This window comes from Mandrillus leucophaeus, unplaced genomic scaffold (genome assembly GCF_000951045.1).
Source record: "Mandrillus leucophaeus isolate KB7577 unplaced genomic scaffold, Mleu.le_1.0 Scaffold123, whole genome shotgun sequence".
Taxonomy (NCBI): domain Eukaryota; kingdom Metazoa; phylum Chordata; class Mammalia; order Primates; family Cercopithecidae; genus Mandrillus; species Mandrillus leucophaeus.
In genome coordinates, this window is record NW_012100654.1 from 2403694 (window position 1) to 2424892 (window position 21199).

Below are 21199 nucleotides of genomic sequence, written 5' to 3' on the forward strand. Positions count from 1 at the left end.
TTTTTTTTTTTTTTTTTTCTGTAGGGACAGGGGTCTCATTACGTTGCCCAGGATGGTCTTGAACTCCTGGGCTCAAGTGATACTCCCACCTCAGCCTCTCAAAGTGCCGGGATTACAGGTGTGAGACACCGTGCCTGGCCCTAAACTGCCCTTACAAGATGCCTGTCTAAACCAGCTACTGCAGCTAACAGAAACAGTTTCATTTAGTAGTTTTTGAAAACATTAGCCCTAAGGTTAAAGTCACAAAGATTTTAAAAAATGCAGTCCAAAAAGGCAGTAGGAGGTAAAGGCTTCAGCCTGGCCTTCAGTGAGCTGCACTTGGAGTATTTGTCACAATGCTCTTAGTTGCTCTATTTTAACATAGGCTAAACAGAGGTAGAAAAGAAAGGTCCAGAGAAATAAATAAAAAAGCAATGAGGTTCCTGTTGGTCCATTTTATAAAAAAGATGGAGAATATAAAGATTTGAATCTGAAAAACATAACACAGCAGAGATATCAAACTTCTTCCATCCCCCCCACCCTCAAACTGACAAAATGTGCCAAGGGCTAAACATGAATTTGTTACCAACACTAGAAACTGAAACTAAGAGGGCAGGGTCTTCAAATTTGAGAGAGAATTTCTTTTAACTTGAGATAAAGGTATTCACAGAACAAGTAATCGGCCATGGAAGTTGTTATATCCAGAGCAGCAGTATAGGCTAAAAATATGGAAAGGTCAAGAAGGGTTTAGCTCAATTTATAGATACAGGATCTGTAACCTGTCATTAAGGAAATGAGAGTGTCTGGTGCTGAGGCTTGACAACCAAGCACACAGGCAGGCATTCCAATGACATGTCTCCTGGTGCCATCACCAGAGACAGGCTCCTGGGCAGATGGGCCCAGCTGGTGATTGATCTGATTACATGCCTTTTACTTTCCCTCTCCTTCTCCTCATTGTCCTGTTTCAGCCTTTATTCTGCAGCCTGTTGAGTGGTAGCATGGTGACTGCAATGCCTGGGAAACAAGCCCTGGTTTATAGGCTCACTTGACCATTAGATACTGCTGAAGTTCATTCACAGGTCCATCCCTTTGCCCTTAGAAGAAATGAATGTTTTCCTCTAGTGAATTGCTGCTCAGTGGTATCCTCTGTGCTCCTACCCCTTCCCAGGGTGACATCTCTGCCCACAGGCACTCCCATGGAGCATCCAACTTCTTGTGGTCCACTCTCAACCTTTCTACAGAACAAAGAACATCTGAGGAGTCCATTCTGTCAAATGGGGAAATACTTCCATCTCCTCCTACCTGACCTGTTCTATGAGCAAAGTAGTCCAAGTTATCTCCAGGGGAGGACTCGCTGGGATGGCAACAGTGATAGAGAAGGACAAGAGAAAGAAAGAATTTGGCTAAGGCTATATGCTAGGTAGTCTGCCTAAAACAATGAGTTTGATTTTAATGCTTGTAATAATTCAAGAGTGATTGCCTCTGAAGACCTACCTACCCATGCTAGAGCTGGGATACTGAGCCCCAGCTAAGGGCAACTACAGCTGACCTAAAATTGTCTGTTCTGCTCCTGGGAGAAAAAAGGCAGTGGTGGCCAGGTTTCTGCCACAGTGAGGACTTCTGTCCCACCTGGAGCTCAGGGCACAAGTAGTCTCAGAGGACAAAGGGAAAGGTATATGGGGATAGAGCAACAAATGTTCCCATAGTCGATCCAAGGATGGGGAATAGAAATGCAAATAGATTCAAATATGTGATGAAGTGTGGAGGAAGGTCATCCCCATATTTAAAATGAGCACATTTCCTGGGCGCTGGATCTGAGACCATATACTCATAACCTGCCCCTCCGCTGTGCACCTGTAAACACTCTTTTCACACTCCCTGCACGGCATTCATCACATAGTATTGTAACCACTGATTTGAATTCAGGCAAATATTTATTGAACATCTACTACATGCTAAATATTTGCAAAGTGCTGGAGAAACTAGGATGAATAAGACAAGGCTCCCTGGCCTCCATAATCTAAGCCAAAATGGGTCTCTTGTAGAGAGACAGGGTACAATGGAGGATGAACAAAAGGAGCAGGTGGCTCTATGGTGGGGTGGAGAAGCAAAGGAAAGACTTAATGAAAGAGGCAATGCTCGAACTGAGAACGGATAAATAAGGAGAGCTTCACTGGATATGCCAACGGGAGGACATTCTAGGCAGGAGCAGCATTGTGAATATAGGGTGAAAGAGCGAATGACATGGGGGCAGCCTGGGAACCTGAAAGTAGCCTGGTGTGGGCAGAGTACAGAGTGTGAGGGAAGGGGGTTGTCAAATAACTGTGTGTCCTGTGAGTCTGGGTGACTAGGTATTAAAGGAAGAGGGAGTGAGGAGTGAAAATAGAATCCTGGAGAACTTTGCAGGGATCAGATCATAAGGAACCTTGCCTGCATGGCATTCAGAAGTAGAGACTTGGCCGGGAATGGTGACTCATGCCTGTAATGCCAGCAGTTTGGGAGGCTGTGGTGGGAGGATCATTTGAGCTCAGGAGTTTGAATCGAGCCTGGGCAACATAGTGAGACCCCATCTCTACTAAATAAAAAATAAAAATTAAATTAAAAATAAAGAAGTAGAAACTTTACCTTCTAAGACCAATGATGGGACAGTTGTAAGCAGGGAAATAACATGTTTTAAGACTTAGAAATGTCAGTCTTAATGCTCCAAAGATATTTTCATAATTTGGGACAATGTCTCTGATGTGATAGTAAAGAGAAACAGAACTTAAACTTTAAGTATTCTATGATTAATTATACTATTTTTAAAAGGGTCTAGAAGAAAATATATCAAAATTTCAACACTGAATATGTCTAGATGATGATTTATATTTATACTGTTGTCATTTTTCCAAATTTTTTTGAATAAGCATGTATTTCTTTTATTAGTCAGAAAAGAACTATTAATTTAAAAAAAAATGGAAAAGAGGCCGGGTGCAGTGGCTCATGCCTGTAATCCCAACACTTTGGGAGGCTGAGGCAGACCGATAACCTGAGGTCAGGAGTTCAAGACCAGCTTGGCCAACATGGTGAAACCCCATCTCTACTAAAAATACAAAAACTAGTCAGATGTGGTGGCACAGGCCTGTAGTCCCAGCTACTCAGGAGGCTGAGGCAAGAAATCACTTGAACCTGGGAGATGGAGGCTGCAGTGAGCCGAGATCACGCCACTGCACTCCAGACTGGGTGACAGAGCAAGGCTCTGTCTCAAAACACACACACACACACACACACACACACACACACACACACAAAGAAAAACAGTAAAAGAAAGATCCCTCTAGCAAGAGACGTTAGACTAAAATCTGAGAGGAAATGATTGCCAACAGTCCAGGGAGGAGAGGATTTTGAGCATTAACCCTAGAGACTGCGAGCTCCATATAAGGAAAATTCTATGCTTGATTTCAAAGCCTGGTGTACAGGAGGACTCCAAGAATTTATTAAATATGCTATGTAACTCTTGGGAAGGGATCAAAGCTCATGTGATGAGACAATGGGTAAGCTGGCTGGTCCAGTACCACCTACCACACCAACCAATCACCTCTTAGTTGCTCCTCTTTGATAAAAATTTGCATATCACAACTGTTAGGATGGCTATTATGAAAAAAATAAGATATCGGGGTTCAATTTCCAGACAGGGAGACAGCAAAAAAAAAATAAAAATAAAAAATAAGAGATAACAAATGTTGGCAAGGGTGTTAAAAAAAGGGAACCCTAGTACATGTTGGTGGGAATGTAGATTTGTATAGACATTGTGGAAAACAGTATGGAGGTTCCCAAATAAATTAAGAATGGAATTATCATATGACCCAATAATCCCTCTTCTGGGTATATACTTCTCTTCTGGGTAGGTAATGAAGTCAGCTTTTCTTAAAATATCTGCACCCCCATGTTCATTGCAGTATTATTTACAATAGCATGATATGGAAACACCTAAGTGTTACTGATGGACAAATGGTTAAAGAATCTGTGATACACACACACACACACACACACACACACACAGAGAAATATTATTCAGCCTTAAAAAACAAGCAATGGGGAAAGAATTTCCTATTTAATAAATGGTGTTGGGAAAACTGGCTAGCCATATGCAGAAAACTGAAAGTGGGCCCCTTCCTTACACCTTAAACAAAAATTAACTCAAGATGTATTAAAGACTTAAACATTTTTAAAACCTAAAACCTAAAATCCCTAGAAGAAAACCTAGGCAATACCATTCAGGACATCGGCATGGGCAAAAACTTTATGATTAAAATACCAAAAGCAATGGCAACAAAAGTCAAAACTGACAAATGGGATCTAATTAAACTAAAGAGCTTCTGCACAGCAAAAGAAACTATCATCAGAGTAAACAGGCAATCTACAGAATGGGAGAAAATTTTTGCAATCTATCCATCTGACAAAGGGCTAATATCCAGAATCTACAAAAAACTCAAGCGAATTTACAAGAAACAAACAAACAACCCCATCAAAAAGTGGGTAAAGGATATGAACAGACATGTCTCAAAAGAAGACATTTATGTGGCCAACAAACATGAAAAAAAGCTCATCATCCCTGGCCATTGGAGAAATGCAAATCAAAACCACAATGAGATACCATCTCACACCAGTTAGAATGGCAGTCATTAAAAAGTCAGGAAACAACAGATGCTGGAGAGGATGTGGAGAAATAGGAACAGTTTTACGCTGTTGGTGGGAGTGCAAATTAGTTCAAACATTGTGGAAGACAGTGTAGCGATTCCTCAAGGATCTAGAACCAGGAATACCATTTGATCCAACAATCCCATTACTGGGTATATACCCAAAGGATTATAAATCATTCTATTATAAAGACACATGCACATGTATGTTTATTGCAGCACTGTTCACAATAACAAAGACTTGGAACCAACCCAAATGCCCATCAGTGATTGACTGGATAAAGAAAATACGGCACATATACACCATAGAATACTATGCAGTCATACAAAAGGATGGGTTCTTGTCCTTTGCAGGGACATGGATGAAGCTGGAAATCGTCATTCTCAGCAAACACAGGAACAGAAAACCAAACAATGCATGTTCTCACTCATAAGTGGGAGTTGAACAATGAGAACACATGGACACAGGGAGGGGAACATCACAGACTGGGGCCTGTCCGGGGTTTGGAGGTTAGGGGAGGAATAGCATTAGGAGAAATACCTAATGTAGATGACGGGTTAATGGGTGCAGAAAACCACCATGACATGTGTATACGTATGTAACAAACCTGCATGTTCTGCACATGTATCCCAGAACTTAAAGTATTAAAAACAAAAAAGAGATCCTGCCATTTGCCACAACACAAATGGACCTGAAGGACATTATGCTGAGTGAAATAAGCCAGATACAGAAAGAAAAACATTGCATGATCTCATTTATATGTGAAATATTTTTTAAAAAGGTCAAAATATATACAAAAATATATACAGATAGAAAATAAAACAGTAGTTACCAGCAAGGTGGAAAAGGCAGCTAGGAAACGGGCATGTAGGTCAAAGGATACAAAGTAGCAAATCTGTAGCATGAACAGGTCTAGAGACCTAATCTACATGAGGATTATCATTAATAAAATTGTATTTGGAATTTTTGTTAAATACATACATTTAGCTACTCTTTAGGTACTCATTTAGATTTCCACCAAAATTTTATTTAACTAATTAAAATCTAAATTTTAGCTACTCTTGTCACACATACACAAAAAAGTAACTGTGTGACATGACAGATATGTTAATTTACTTCACTACAGTAACCATTCTACTATCTATGGGTATCCCATAACATCATGTTGTAAACCTCAAATATACACAATAAAATTTATGTAAAAAAATAACATATGGTTGTGGCCGGCACTTTGGGAGGCTGAAGTGGGAGGATTGCTTGAGCTCAGGTTCAATGCCAGTCTGGGCAACAAAGCAAGACCTTGTCTCTGCTAAAAATAAAAAAATTAAAACATCAGCCAGGTATGGCGGCACAAGCCCATAGTCCCACTGACTCAGGAGGTTGAGGTGAAAGGATTGCTTGAGCCCGGGGGATCAAAGCTGCAGTGAGCCGAAATCAAGCCACTGCACTCCAGTCTGGGCGACAGAGCGAGACCCTGTCTCAAAAAAACCGAAAACAACAAAAACCTTACATAATATTCTCTGGACATAAAGCATTAGATCTAAGTCATTCCGTGGCAAACTGTTGGTGGGTATAGGGACAATACATAGTTGAAAAGCTGAAGTCTGGATTTTCCAGGCCAGTGACATTTCAGATTTGTAATTGGGTTAAAAAAATTTTGTGGAGGCTGGGCATGGTGGCTCACACCTGTAATCCCAGCACTTTGGGAGGCCAGTGCAGGAGAATTGCTTGAGGCCAGGAATTTGAGACCAGCCTGAGCAACACAGTGAGACCCTGCCTCCACAAAACAAAAACAAAAACAAAAAAAATTGGTGGAAATCTAAACTTTTACCTTCTTACAAGAACCTCAGGAACTGGCCTGGTGTGGTGGCTCATGCCTGTAATCCCAGCACTTTGGGAGGCCGAGGCGGACGGATCACCTGAGGTTGAGAGTTTGAGACCAGCCTGACCAACATGGAGAAACCCTGTCTCTACTAAAAGTACAAAATCAGCCTGACGTGGTGGCGCATGCCTGTAATCCCAGCTACTTGGGTGGCTGAGGCAGAAGAATAGCTTGAACCCGGGAGGCAGAGGTTGCAGTGAGCCGCCATTGCACTCCAGCCTGGGCAACAAGAAATAAGAGTGAAACTCCGTCTAAAAAAAAAAAAAAAGAACCTCGGGAATCTCTTCCACAAAAAAATGCTAGAAGAACCCAGTCCCTGGAAACACACACCTCTGCAATGGATATGGTGAGGCCATTATTTTTTCCCATCTGGATTCTGAACTTTTGCTAACTCCACCTGGCTATTGACAAAACAAGTGAATTCTTCTAAAGGCGGCCAAAGCACACACACAAATACAGCCTGGCCATAGCCATGTTCTTCCATGACCCACAAGGCTGGCCCAAGGAGGAGATGAATGCTGTCAAAGTAGGAGAACCAGAGAGCAGGAAGTCTTGCTGAAGCAGATAGGGCACATTCTCAGGGTGCCAGGCCACTAAGTAGACTAAACAGGAGCTCAGTCCTGGCCAGTCTCTTCTCTAAGGGCAGAGGATTATTAGCCAGGGTCCACTGGGGCCATGCTGAGCCCAGTGAACTATGCCGGTGTGTCACTCGATGATGAGCTTAGAGAGGGGCGGGCCTTCCTTCTTTTCCTTCCCTTCCTTCCTTCCTTTTCCTTTCCTTCCCTTTCCTTCCCCCCTTCCCTCCTTCCCTCCCTCCTTCCTTCCTTCCTTCCTTCCTCCCTCCCTCCCTTGCCCTCCCTCCCTTTCCCCCCTTCCCTTTCCCCTTCCCCTTCCCCTTTCCTTTCCTTTCCTTTCTGTAGAGACGGAGTCTTGCTTTTGTCACCCAGGCTGGAGTGCAGTGGCGCGATCCCGGCTCACTGCAACCTCTGCCTCCTGGGTTCAAGTGATTCTCATGCCTCAGCCTCCCGAGGAGCTGGGATTACAGGTGCATGCCACCTTGCCCAGCTAATTTCTTTTGTATTTTACTAGAGATGGGGTTTCACCATGTTGCCTAGGCTGGTCTTGAATTCCTGAGCTCAGGCAATCTGCCTGCCTCAGCCTCCCAAAGTGCTAGGATTACAAGTGTGAGCCACCACACCCGGCCTAGGGACTTTCTTTCTAGAGTCTCGATCTTTCATGCCAGGAAGATGGTAGAATTCTGGGGCTCCAGGACTTCAGTTTAGAGATACACTAGATTCTCAAGGCCTTGTTTCTCAAACTTGGGGAATAAAACCAAATTGTATAGACTGTTAAGCTATTACTCTGTAACATTCACCCAACCAATCTATCACCGGCAAATAGTAAGTTTCCGTGTGCCCAGCTTCATACCAAGCTACAAGAGATAAGGATGACACAGTTCCCTTTCCCTGTCCTTCACAAGGCAGTTGAGGAGGCTAAGAATTAACCTTTGTAGATGCTTGATTATCAGTTTACAAAGCCCATTCATACCTACTCAATTATCATCATAACTCTTTTGGGATTAGATTTGAATAGACAGAATCAGCATCACTAATAAGTGAGGTAAAAGAGAACCCCAAGTAGACTAAGTAATTTTCCCAGGACTATACAGTAAGCAGCAGAGGCAGGACTAAATCTTAGGTCTTCTGATTCTTTACACACTCACTGCCAGCAGCAACAGTCCACAGGTCTAGAAAAGGGTTTATTAAAAATCACACAGTGAAAGCAGGGGGAGCTGTATTCCTGGCTTAAAGATAATACCTTAATGCAAAACCCAGAAAAAGAATGTTATCCCTATCTGGGGAGATGGGTGAGCATCCTTTCTTGATAAACAAGAGCACCGATTAAAGACCAAGGCTGGTGGCAAGACCACAGAAGGGCCCATTAACGTCCAGAAGGACTCATTGGCGGGTAGTGAGTCTTCAGAAGTTTTATCTGCACTTCAGATAAACCCTGTCTTTGTTCCTTAACAGTAGGTCTTGTGCAGCAGTGATCCTAACTCACCGAGGCAGAAGCTTTGGTATAACAATGACCATGCAACCATAAAGCACCGGGGGCAGCTCTGGGAGATAGGAACATGGGGGATCTCATGGCCTTTGGGTGGAGCTAGGAAGCCAAATGAATTCTGATGCAGAATTTGGCGCCATGGCTTGAGCAACCAACAAAGCACAAAGACTTTAAGGACTAAGTAAAATCCAAGAATACCAGATGCTCCTGTAAGATGGAATTGAATTCTGTAAAGTGGAAAGAACTTTATTAGTTCTTCCTCATATGAAACGAAGAAAACTCCCACCCACAGGTCTAGGTTCTGCCCTCTGGGGTAGCAAAGAGTTAGTTACTCTTTGCAACCTCATTCCCATGGCAGTGCTTCAATTACTAGAAGACAGCTCTTATGTGTCTTCTCCTAACTTCTTCCCATACTTAACCTTGGTTTCCTCAACTTTCCTTCAAATTACATGGACCACATGGTCTGGTTATCTCCTCTGGGCCCCTCCAGTTTGTTCAAGAACATTGTAGAAGGTTGCATTTAGAATAGAATAATAGAATACATTGGCTGGGCATGGTGGCTCATGCTTGTAATCCCAGCACTTTGGGAGGCTGAGGTGGGCGAATCACCGTGGGTAGGAGTTTGAGACCAGCCTAGCCAACACGGTGAAACCCTGTGTCTACTAAAAATACAAAAATTAGCCAGGTGTGGTAGCGTGCCTGTAATCCCAGCTACTCAGAAGGCTGAGGCATGAGAATCACTTGAACCTGGGAGGTGGAGGTTGCAGAGAACAGAGATCATGCCACTGCACTACTCCAGCCTGGGTGACAGAGTGAGACTCTGTCTCAAAAAAAAAAAAAAAAAAAAAAAAGGAAAGAATAGAATGCATTATTCACACACAGCTCATGACGTGTATGGTCTGAATACCTTTGAATACTATTGCTTCTCTTGATCTGTACATTGTACTTTCGTTAATCAAGCCTGTGATAATACTCGCTATCTTGGCAGCTATCACACAGTTGTACTTAGTCAAATACACACTCCAGAGCTTTTATGGGCTCTGGATCTTTTCTTCTTCTAAGCTGAAGAACTGATAAGGAATAGGACTAAGAGTCTTGAAGGTGAAAATACAACTTAGTGCTCTCAAGCATGGCTGAGATATTCTCAGCCTAGTACTGTTACATTGCTACCCCATGTGGGAAGGGAAGAAAGAGAAAGTGGTGGAAAGGACCAAGAATCAACTTTTGGTAGGAAGATTCTAAGAAACCAAACCACTGCTTCCTTTTTCCTTTCTGTGACGTGAGCTTGGTTTTACATGTTAAGCCAAAGATAGCTCTAATTCTGGGCTTACTGTAGGTCCTCAAGAGTAGTTATTGCTGGAAGAAGTTAAATCCTTCATTATGGCAAACTCACCACAGAAAGGACATTCATTCGACAGACATTTATTGACAGCCTATAATAAAGCCAATCAACACCAGTGCCATCCCACATCCCCTCTTCTCTAGAAAATTTGCTTTGATGGGACTTTTCTATGTCTTTGCTTACATGTTTAACACCTAGCCATGTTTAACAGCACAGATCACACGTGTTAGTGGCCCAGAGACTGTCAGCAGTGCAAAGCTTAGCAGTAGTAGTAGTAAAAGGTAATCCAAAATATAAAAATAAGTGTAAAAGACTTTTTTTTTTTACTAATAGAGCAACAATAATAATAATAATAATATCCTAAATGACTTACCATCTAGCTAGGGGGGTAAAATGCAAATGAAAACATTCAGATATTTGAACAAATTATGCTACAGAGCTACTTAACAGCTGTCCCAGGCGGTATGTGGCTTTCATAATTCCCATGGGATTACAATGGAAATTTGGCCTGGGCTGGTCAGAGGAGCCTCTGTAGAGAGGAGATTTGAGGAGGACCCTGAATGACCATTATGCTCTAGATCAGCAAACATAAGAGGGAGAACATTCCAGAGAAGTGGGGCGATATGAACAAAAACTTGGAGGGAAGAAAGCCAAGTATGAGTTTGAGGAGAGCAGAGAAAATAATTTGTTTGGAGCAGAGTTCATCAACCAAATAAATAACTAGATGCTGGAAAGGTAGGTTGGAGAACAGGCTACAAAAATATCAGAATATTAGATAAGTGTGGACTTTATGTATAGGCCAGTGATTCCCAAACTTTGATTATATATCTCTGTCATTGAAAATAATTTTGTTCACGTACCCCCAAACATGTAACTTGTCTATAAATTCTATATCTATGCTACTGTACTATCATTATATACATGAGAAAACACATATAAAACCATTTTAAAATGCTATAAAGAGGCTCTAATATTTTCTTCCCATACCCCAGTAAGTTGTCTTATGTACCTGAGGGCACCCCCACATTGGAGACCACTGCTTATGCAGCCAAGAGGGAGGTAATAAGCAGTGTTTACAGAAGACCAATTTGGGGTGAAGGCAGACTGGGTGGGGAAAGGGCAGGCAATGGCTACTGCAATAGTCCAGGAATGAAGTCAGAGCCCAGGCTCAGATGGTAAAAGAAAAAATGCAAAAAAGAAAAAGGATGACTTTAAGAAAAAAATTAAATATAGCATTTGTAGAATGAAGAGGGTATATGGGTTGGTGTGGAGAGGAAGGGAGAGCAAGTGAGAAATACCAGGGAGGGGTCTTTGGAAAGTCAACGTAGTGCCCACAAGACACTTAACTCCTGCTGGTAGGAAAAGGAGAGATGGCAGGAAAACGGACAACCTTCAAGAGTTTGACACTGGGTACCAAAAACAGCAGGGTTTTTCTCTTTTCTGAATTAGAAAGGAAAATTTAGCAGGAAAAAAAATAAAATCATATGTATTAAACCTCATTTATACAGGATATGCTGGGATATTTGAAAAGTGAGTTACTAGAGTCAAAATTATTAGGTAGCTTTCCATAGAGAGCATCCATCATTTTCCTCTAGCTCCTGGGCCAAGTGATTAATAAGACTGCCCAACAGAAGTCTGGCAGAAGCACAGACATTTATCCTAATGAGAATTGCAGGAAAAGCTAAATGGGTGATATGGATGAGAGTGAAAGAAAGGAAAATGCTTCCAGGTGTCATTCTGTGGTGACACACTTAAATGTAAAAACATGAGACTGGAGGAACAGCTCTATCCTAATGAGCTATCCAAAAAAGGGCCCTTTCACCAGCATTATGCCAAAACCCCAAACCTGCTCAGGCTCATCACCTATCCCTCCAATCGGCTGATGGCTCAATGAGACAGTCACAGGCTAGACAGGCTGCCAGCGGCTTATGTTCAGTTTTTCCCACCATGGTAGGGCTAGGCACTGGCTCTCTTAATTTATTGTGGTGAGGTATCCACACACTTTTGCCCATTCCCCTTTATAAACAGCAGTCTACTTTCGAGAGACTTTGCAAGCTGGAAGGCTACCCAAGGTCCCTCATAAAATTTCCTAGTGCTATCAAAGATCCAATCAGTGTGTTCTAGCATCACAGTGCACTAACTTCTGGGCTAACCAAATATATATCAATCGCTGACTGAATGCCACTTGCCTGTGGGCCACTGGATCAGACTTGCAATGAGTTAAGTTTGTCTTGGACAGTTTTCAACTTTCATCAAACGCTGCAGCCCCCAAACGATCTATTAATTCCCTATGCCCATTCCCAAACAAAGTCAGAAAGGACTCTGGGGTACAGTTTTTTAGAAACCATCATTAGCTGCAATCACATAGGAGGAATGAGGACAGGTGAAAGGAGAAAACGGCAGACAGATGCAAGGCTGCAGCAGCGTGGAGGTGAGACACACACAGAACTGCCTCCGGGACCCCCACTTACCAGCTTGTTTTTGACCAACTTTTCTATTGCACTGACAAGGTCTGCAGCAGTAGGTACTTCAGTGGAAGCCTGCCGGGCTGCTAGCAAAGAGGAGGACTGCAAGACATCGGGCAGCAGAGGAAAAGCAGATTAGCAAGGAATAAGGAACAGTGATCAGGAAGTAAAACAGAAAGTCCAAAGTTCAAAGCAGGGAAGGGAAGCAAAGTTCTGTGTTTAGAGGGAACAGGTGACAGACGGAGAAGAGTGTGGGTATAATACAGGCCTGCCCAACCCCTTATCAGAAATTCTAGCCAGCAGCAAATGGATGGGACTAGGCTATCCTTAGGTAAGCCTATGAGGGAGGGGAGAGGAGGAATCACTGACTTCCTGGGAGGCCTACAGGCCAGGGCTGCACCTACTGACAGCAACAGCTTGGAGGGTGGGGGCTACTGCTCTGTGGGCAAACAAGACTTTGGCCACTACACGGTTGCCCGTTGCTGTTTCGGAGTGTGAAGGATTCAATAAACTCAGCCTCCAGTGTGTCCAAAAAAGGGAAACAGTCCTTGCTTTACTATAGCCTTAAATATAGATCCTTATTATGTGTCTAGCAAAAATGCTAGGGGCAGGACCCTTAGCGACCAGCAAGCTAGATACTCCCTTCCTATATTCTCTCCCTCTCTCTTCCTCTCCCCCTCTGCCCCTGACACACATACACCCTTACCCTTCCACAAAGCATAGCTAGCTCTGGTAAGGCCCCTGAACCGGAACACTAGGAAGTAATAAAAGACTTTAGCAGGAGTCCTGAAGCAGCCAGAAACTATCCTGTTCATAGTAAAGAGAGACGATTCCAGGACCTTCCTGTGTCCCCTTTCCCCTGCGCCAGCAATGAGGAGTTGTCTGTGTGGTGGTTTGGTCAATGGTTTGGGGCTTCCTGCTCACTGAAGGACGGTGGTTTTTTGTTTGGCTTTTTCTTCTTTCTTCTACCTGAGAAGAAACTGGGGCAGAAATGGTTAACCCCCCACAGTACATATGTGCTTTTACTTCCAGCTTATCAGAGCAGACGGCAGTGGTGTTCCCAAGGCCAGGACACAGGCTCCTTTGAGTGTGCCCCTTGGGTTAGAGGAAAAGTTTCAAAAATGAAGCTTCTCATCTAATCTAAGTTACTTTATTAAGTCTTTGCTTCTGAGATGGGAGGAAAATAATTATAATTAAGGAAGATATAATAATATTATTTTTCTGTCTTGGGGAATGTAGGAAAAAGCTTACGTCTATGTGGAAAATCAAGTTATCCTCTTTTTAATCTAGTAGTCCTACTCCTGGGAATTTATTCCAAGGACAGAAGTCAAAAGAACAAATGCTTTATATACACAGTGATCTGTATGTAGTAGTATTAGCCATAGTAGCAAACAACGGAAACACCCTGTTAGGATGTCCCCAACAGGCTGATCAAACACATTATGGAACAGAAAATAAGCAAAGTTTTCTCCAGCTATGAAAATTACAGCTAGGAAGAAAACAATTAATGCAATTTTAGGAAATGGTAGCAAATAAAACATTGGACATATCATATGCATATTATAATTGTAAAAGTAAAACGTACACACATATGAAAAAGATTAGAAGGAAACATGGAGAAGACAAGTGCACAATATTACAATGGTGAACTTTTAAAAATTCCCTTGACAGTGTTGTAAAAATTGTTTTAATAAATCCAACTCCATTTGCTAGATGCTCTGAAGTTCATCCCACTCCCAAACACTGATAAAAACACACAGAAATCAAACAAGCAAGAATAAGGAGAATTCGTGTATCTGAAAGGAGACTGTTGCCATCTGCCCCATTTCTGGGTAAGGAAAAGGCTACACAAATAAAGGTTAAGCCAGAATTCTCAGTTAAAAATTATCCAGAAACAATGTAACATCCATTTCTGTAAACAAGCTGTGTTTGAGGGAATTAGAGAGAGAGGGTGGTGACCTTATGCAAGCAGGGCCCTTGCACAGAGGGCTGTGTGAGACATGGGCACCCTACTCCCCAGGCCACGATCGCTGTTTATAAAACACATTACAAGTAGGCAGGGTCTCATTCCCATCTCAAGGTGAAGCACCAGCACTTCTGTCTCAGAAATGCAGGATGGCATAACACCGGCCTTCCCACTATGTTTCTTCCCAGTGATCCAGAGTCAAAGATCTGGCCCTGAAGACAGGGCCACCAACATCACCTAGGAGGGGCCACGACTACGTGAGTCACATCATGGGGGCAGCTGCCACATCTCAGAGTCCCTAGACTCTGTCCTTCCAGCCTTCCAGAGGAAGACGTCAGTTAATGTCTGTGGGTTAACAATTCAAACGCAAAGCAGAGAGAATTAAAATAAGAACTGAGATGTCACCAGAAAGGACACATCCACAGACGGTGCTTTTTGAATTGTGTGCTCGATGGTACTACAGAGATTTGTTTCCTGCTTACACTTGCTGGGCACCTCCTGGAGGGAGGCTGTCCCACTGCAGGACAGAGCACTAGAGAGCACAGGAGAGCCTGGAGCGACAGGCAGGCAAGCCGCCGCGTCCACTACCACCACTGCAACAAAACAGCACTCAAAAAAGCAAATTGAAAGTGACGTACAGTCAAAACCCGAAACTGCCACTTCCACGTCTAGAGTCGAAGAGAATCAGCAACACTTAAGGCAAGAAAAACACAGTGACGTGAAAGCAGGGCTGCAAGGAGACTGAGTGGCAAGTGAGGGAGAACACAAAGCTGCCCCAAGCCTCGGGTCAGTACCTGGAAGTACATCTAACCCACGCTTCTGCTCCAGAACAATTGGGATGATCACCGGGTGACTGGAGACACAGGGAGCATCGATAAAATACCAGTGAGCCTCTGTATGCCAGTGGGCCAGGGAATCTTGCAAAGCAAAGACAGGCAGTTTCGCATATGAGGTTTGTCCACCTTTGACAATAACTTCCCCTTAGCAGCATCTCCATTTCTCATACTGTCATTGCAAAATTTGACCAACACTGGGCTTGACTGGTAGCTACCATTAGTTAGAGTTTAGAGTTAAGTACAGGGAAAACAACTAACATGTGGTTGTACAGTCAGGTATGACAAAATGGTTGTGGACTGGGACTACCTGGAATTGCTCCTTTCAGGATGTGCTGCTTCCAAAGACAGAACCATTACCCTTTATCAACAGGACAAGACACCAGGCAGATTCCCACTTTGAGAATTCTGCACACACCCCCTCCACAGCCTAGAACGAAGCTGGACCTCCAGGGTTGGGGAAGGGACACCTACCAAATAGAGACACAATTGACAACAGCATGGATTCATGAGGAGGACGAGATAACATGGGAGAAAGAGTACGAATACCCCCATCACACACAAAAAACAAAATCACGCCCTGCACATTGCTCTTTTAAGTGAGAAAGGAAAGAAGTTCTACCATTTCATCCTGTGTAGGGTCGTTGTCAAAAATCTTCATAGGCGGTGGGAGGGGTGTGTGTGACTCTTCATCTGGCTCATCTTCACCCCAACCTTTCTTGCTCTTCTAGAACAAAAGAGCAGCATTAGTTACTGTGTCACAAGCTAAACATGCCAATGGTTCTGGACTTGACATTAACAAAAATAATACATAGGAGGAGAGTTCCTCCCTCAACTCACTCCTAACTGTTCAGTCACAATTTCCTCTTTTGAAACATGGATACACCTGCTTATTTCAAATGAGAGTGAGCACCAGTGGGGAACACACACACACACCCCAAAAGAAGCAAAACCAGCAACTATCTATCTTATTGATTAGCAAGAAAAGAAAAAGCTGGAAGTAGTCGGAGAGAGCCTAACTTTTACATTTTTGTAAAAAATGCCACCAGGCTCAGCTGCCATTTCCAGAGGGAGACATGGCAGGTAGCATAAATTAACAACAAGAGGGGGTCCGGTTACACATCACAAAGAAGTTCTTAGCTACATCAGTGATTAGAGCAGGATTGTGTGCCAAATAAAACAGGTATCTCATTTCCCCAACCAAAACATATCCAGTGTCTTTTGGTTACAGAATCTCAGCTTCGTCCAGCCTAACTTTGGCTACGGTCTCTCAAACCTTCCAGTACGGGTATTCATTAGTTTTCATGAAGGCCCATTTAATCATTGGCTGACTTCCTGATTAAAGTTTTTCTTTGAGCTGAGACCCTGCCTATTGTAATCTTCATCTGTTCATCTGGAGTAACTCTGGATGGCGTATTCTTTTTGATGTGTGGCACTGCTCAAGAGACTTGAAAACAGCTATAATCTTCCAGCATAGTCCTGTTTCCAAAGTGAAACAATCTTCATTCTTTTATTCTAAATATAAACAGGTCTAGCTGGTTTTAATGTAGTCCTTAATAGAGGTAGGGAACTAATGACCAAATGACTCCCCTCAGGCCCAGGTCCTATCTCCAAATCTGGCAAATGGTTTCTGTCTGCTGGATGTCTTAGGTGCTAGTCAGTTTCTGAATCGACCACAAATCAAACTGGCCAATGTCTTTAGAATAAAATGAATCCAAATCACTTAGGCTCAAGATAACACACTAGTGGAGATTTGAGATGGCCTAGTTGACAAAACCTGAGGAAGGAGACATGTCAGAAGGCCCTCCTGATGGACAACTCTGGGGCCCCATGTAAGTACCTCATCAGCGCTGTCACCCTGAGGGGTTGTCTCATCCCCAGGCTTGGGAGATCCCAGGTCAAAGCTCTTCCGACCATCCCGAACTTTCTTCTGCTTTTTGATGTTTCCATCTGCTTTCCCGCTGTTGAGCCGACGCACAGGACTCGTCAGCCACTTCTTAAGGGTGTTGGTGGAGCGCTTGGGACCCGGGGAACTATGGATGGAGTTCAGGGAGGGCTGGGCCTGCAGGTTGGCCACGGACTCGGACTTGCCTCCATTCTCACTTGAGGAATGAGAGTATGCATCTGAGGAAAAGGGACAGACACAGCCATGTCAGAGGCAGTGAAGGCAGGCCGCAAACCTGGGAGTGAGACAGCTCCATCCTCAGGAAGCTAGGGCACAAGGCAGAATATCCAGGCCAGCTGTAGACCCCAGTCCAGAGAACCCTCTCAAGAACAGCAAGAAAATGTTTGACTCACTCAATTTTTAATGTATGAAGCACCATTCCATACAGGAGTGGGCAGAAGACAGAGACTCCTGCCTTCGTGGAGTTTACATTCTGGTGGGAAACACATATAATAGACTATAACAATAAAATAAGCAAAATGAAAAGTATGACAGGTGGTGAGAAGTACTACATCAAAACGTAAAGTAGGGAAAGGGATTAGGGAATGCTGGCGTTGGAAAAGAGGGTACAGGTTGAACAGTTGGTCAGGGACAGTCTCATGACATGACATGTGAGCCAAGGCCTAGTGGTGGTGACGCCATCTGGCGAAGGGCCTTCTGGACAGAAGAGAAACACAAAGGGCCCAAGGCAAGGCCTGGGGTGGCCTTGGTGGAGTAAGCCAGGCGGGATCAGTAAGAGAGGAAGTCAGAAAAGCTGCCGGGAGCTGGGTCAACAAGCATGTGGTGGGCCAGTGTTATGCCTCTGGCTTTTACCTGGAGTGAAAACCCACTGGAAGACTCTGAGCCAGAGTGATAACTATGGCTTATATTTTTAAAGGTCATTCTGGTTTCCATATTGAGGGCAAGTGGAAATAGGGATACTGGTTGGGAGGCTACTGCACTATTCCAGGTGACGGATGTTGGTGGCTTAGAAGTAGGGTGGTCCTAGTGGTTGTTAGAAGTGATCAGATTCTGGAGATGTTTTGCTGGAAGGGCCAATATGATTTGCTGACAGACTGTGCATGAGATATGAAAAAAGGGTCAAAGGTAACTCAGGTTTTGGGTCTGAGGTTAGGACAGGGTTCCTGAGATGTGGAAGAATACAGGAGGAACAGGATTGAGGGGAGGGAATATAGGAGTTTAGTTTTAGACATCTTTGAGATGCCCATTAGATACTTGAGTGGAGAAATTGAATAGCAGCTTGCCATCAAGTCTGGAGCTCAGGGGAGAAAGTGCTGGTGAACTGGAGATAATTGCGGAGTTGTCAGAGGAGAGATGGGGTTGAAGCCATGAAGCTGGGTGAGATAAATGAGGGGCGTGGATATGGATAATGACAAAGTCCCAGGACTAAGCCAGAAGCAGGAAGACGAGAGGACCAGAAAGTAGCCAGTGAGGTAGGAGTAAAACCAGGAGGGTGAGGCATTCTGGAAGCTGCATGTGGAAAATGTCTTACGAAGGGAGAAATTAGCTGTGTCCAATTCTGCTTGATAGGTCAGGAGAGATGACCTAAGAATTAAGTCTTAAAACTGAGCAACATGGAGATCATCGGTGACTTTGAAAAAAGCAGCTGTAGTGGAATGGAGGGGGCCATGGCCTAATTAGAGAGGATGCAAGAGCATGGGTGTAAGAAACAAGACAGAGTATAGAGAATTCCTGTACTGTTTTGAAGGCATAGTGATTGGAGCACAAGAGTTTGTCTGGTTTTGTTTTTTAAATCTCAGCATATTGTTTGTAAACTGTATGCCATATAGTGACTATTTTCAATCATATAATATGCTTGCAATAGCCTGAACATTTTATGTGGACTACCATTTCATTCTCCGTATAACTCTATGAGGTAGGTTCTGTTATTGTCCTCATTTTACAGAAGAAGAAACTGCAGACTTAAAGAGTTAACTTGCTTAAGGACATACAGCTCATAGGGTCAAGGTGAAATCTGAACTCCAGACAGCCAGACTTGAGCACTAAACTACACTACTGGAGCCGGGTGTGGTGGCACATGCCTGTAATCCCAACTACCCGGGAGGGTGAGGCAGGAGAATCACTTGAACCCAGGAGGCAGAGGTTGCAGTGAGCCAAGATCGCACCATTGCACTCCAGCCTGGGTGACAGAGGGAGACTCTGTCTCAAAACAAACAAACAAACAAACAAACAAACACTACTGGGCCTTTCATGTCTACGCCCCCCCCAGTTCTCTAGGCTCCCTCTGGATATGGGGTTGGGGATAAGGTTGGAGGAAGAGCAAGTCTAGGGAAAGCCTCACTGCCATGGAAGAATAGACAGGCGAGAACAGGCATGTGGCAGATGTGGGCATGCAGGAAAAGCACGTTGAGCAAACTTTATTTAATTTTCCCTAAATCCTTGATTTCTGAATACTCATTAAACTCGGAGGAGATCAGTATTAGAATCTACCTACCTTGGCTTTACAGAACAGTTTTGAGTTATTCAAAAGAAAGCCCTTTAAGTCCACTTCAGATATCTTCCTAGCTCTCAGTGCTTGGGGATGCTGTTCTTGTTCCTGCTAGTATTGAGAAAGCTGGGATCCCCAGACATTTGAAAGTTGCACAGGAGCATCGGCATGCAAATCAAGATCCTCAGTGAGAACTCCTAAGTAACAATTATGTCATGGAGCACCGACTAGGTCGTCTATTCTAAAGATATATAAGACAGATTTTTATTTTCATAGACCTCTTATCTAGCTGTACATAGACATCCATACACAATGGTAGAGAGAAGCAGAGAGAGAGAGAGAGAGACAGAAAATGAAAAAGCAAGATTGAGCACACAAAATAAAGATACATTCACCAGGCTGTATGTGATTAATTGCCAGAGGGCTGGTATGGACTTTAGCTGACAAGTAAGCAGAGTTCAGAGGAGGGTCAGATCAGTGGAGGCGGAATTGATCTGAAAAGATTTAATGGAAGAGCTGTATCTGAATAGAAGGGCGAAGGAATTCCAAAAGGGAGAAACAGCAGGAACAAAAGCACAGAGGCAGGAAAAATGAAAAATAGGTTAACAGCCAGTAATAGATCCTTTGGGTGAAATAAAGATTAGTGGAGAAAGAGAACCTGGATAGAAAAATTTGTGAGGACATTCAATAATAAACCAGAGGAGTATAAACTTTATTATGAGACTACTGGGAAATGACATAAAAAGGGTTTTTGTTGTTGTTGTTGCTTTGTTTTTAATTAATCTTGGCAACTATACACAGCACAGCCCTGGGAAGGAGGAACTAGAACCCAGAAAGCCACACTAGGGCTGTGCACAGGGAATACAAAGAAATGAACGTGAGACACTTCAAAGCAAGAAGTGATACCATTAGCATCTGAACAAATCAAAGGTGAGTTGTCTCTGTGAATGCTGCTGCTTCTCATCATCACCATGGTCTTGGGAGAATACCTGACCAGCTCTACCTTGCCCGCACATAGGCCCCCTGACAGTGCCAATTTGCATGCTGATACTTAAATCAAACACAGGACTAGGTATTTAAACAAATTATTATAGTGGCTTTTCATATCTACTCAAAGACTGAGTCACCTTTTCCTATAATGACTTTGCCCTACACCTAGACTAGAGGTTCTAATCTACCTGGGAGGCCCTCTGGCCTACATGTAGCCAACAGAGAAGAAATAAAATCCTGAAACAGGGTGAAAGGATATGGCTGGGCTTGGTGGCTCATGCATGTAATCCCAGAACTTTGGGAGGCACAGGTGGGCAGATCACTTGAGGCCAGAAGTTTAGGACCAGCCTGGCCAAAATGGCAAGACTCCGGCTCTCCAAAAAAAAAAAAAAAAAAAAAATTAGCCAGGCATGGTGGCACATGACTAAAATCCCAGCCACTTGGGAGGCTGAGGCATGAGAACGGTTTGAGCCTAGGAGGTGGAGGTTGCAGTTAGCTGAGATCATGCCACTGCACTTTAGCCTGGGCAATAGAGCAAGAGAAAGAAGAGAAGAGAGAAGAGAGAAGAGAGAAGAGAGAAGAGAGAAGGAAGGAAGGAAGGAAG

General features: G+C 43.5%; 1 protein-coding gene across 4 annotated transcripts in view; it reads right to left on the minus strand.

The window, feature by feature from the left end:
• The window catches only part of KALRN (kalirin, RhoGEF kinase), a 651545-nt gene that overhangs the window by 83488 nt on the left and 546858 nt on the right, over nt 1–21199 (minus strand). For all 4 annotated transcript variants that reach the window (XM_011971540.1, XM_011971544.1, XM_011971542.1 and 1 more), the window contains 3 exons: nt 17052–17335; nt 15834–15938; nt 12419–12514 (listed from right to left, as the gene is read on the minus strand). In XM_011971540.1, the coding sequence (XP_011826930.1) occupies nt 12419–12514; nt 15834–15938; nt 17052–17335 (485 nt within the window). The remainder of the gene's footprint in view (nt 1–12418; nt 12515–15833; nt 15939–17051; nt 17336–21199) is intronic.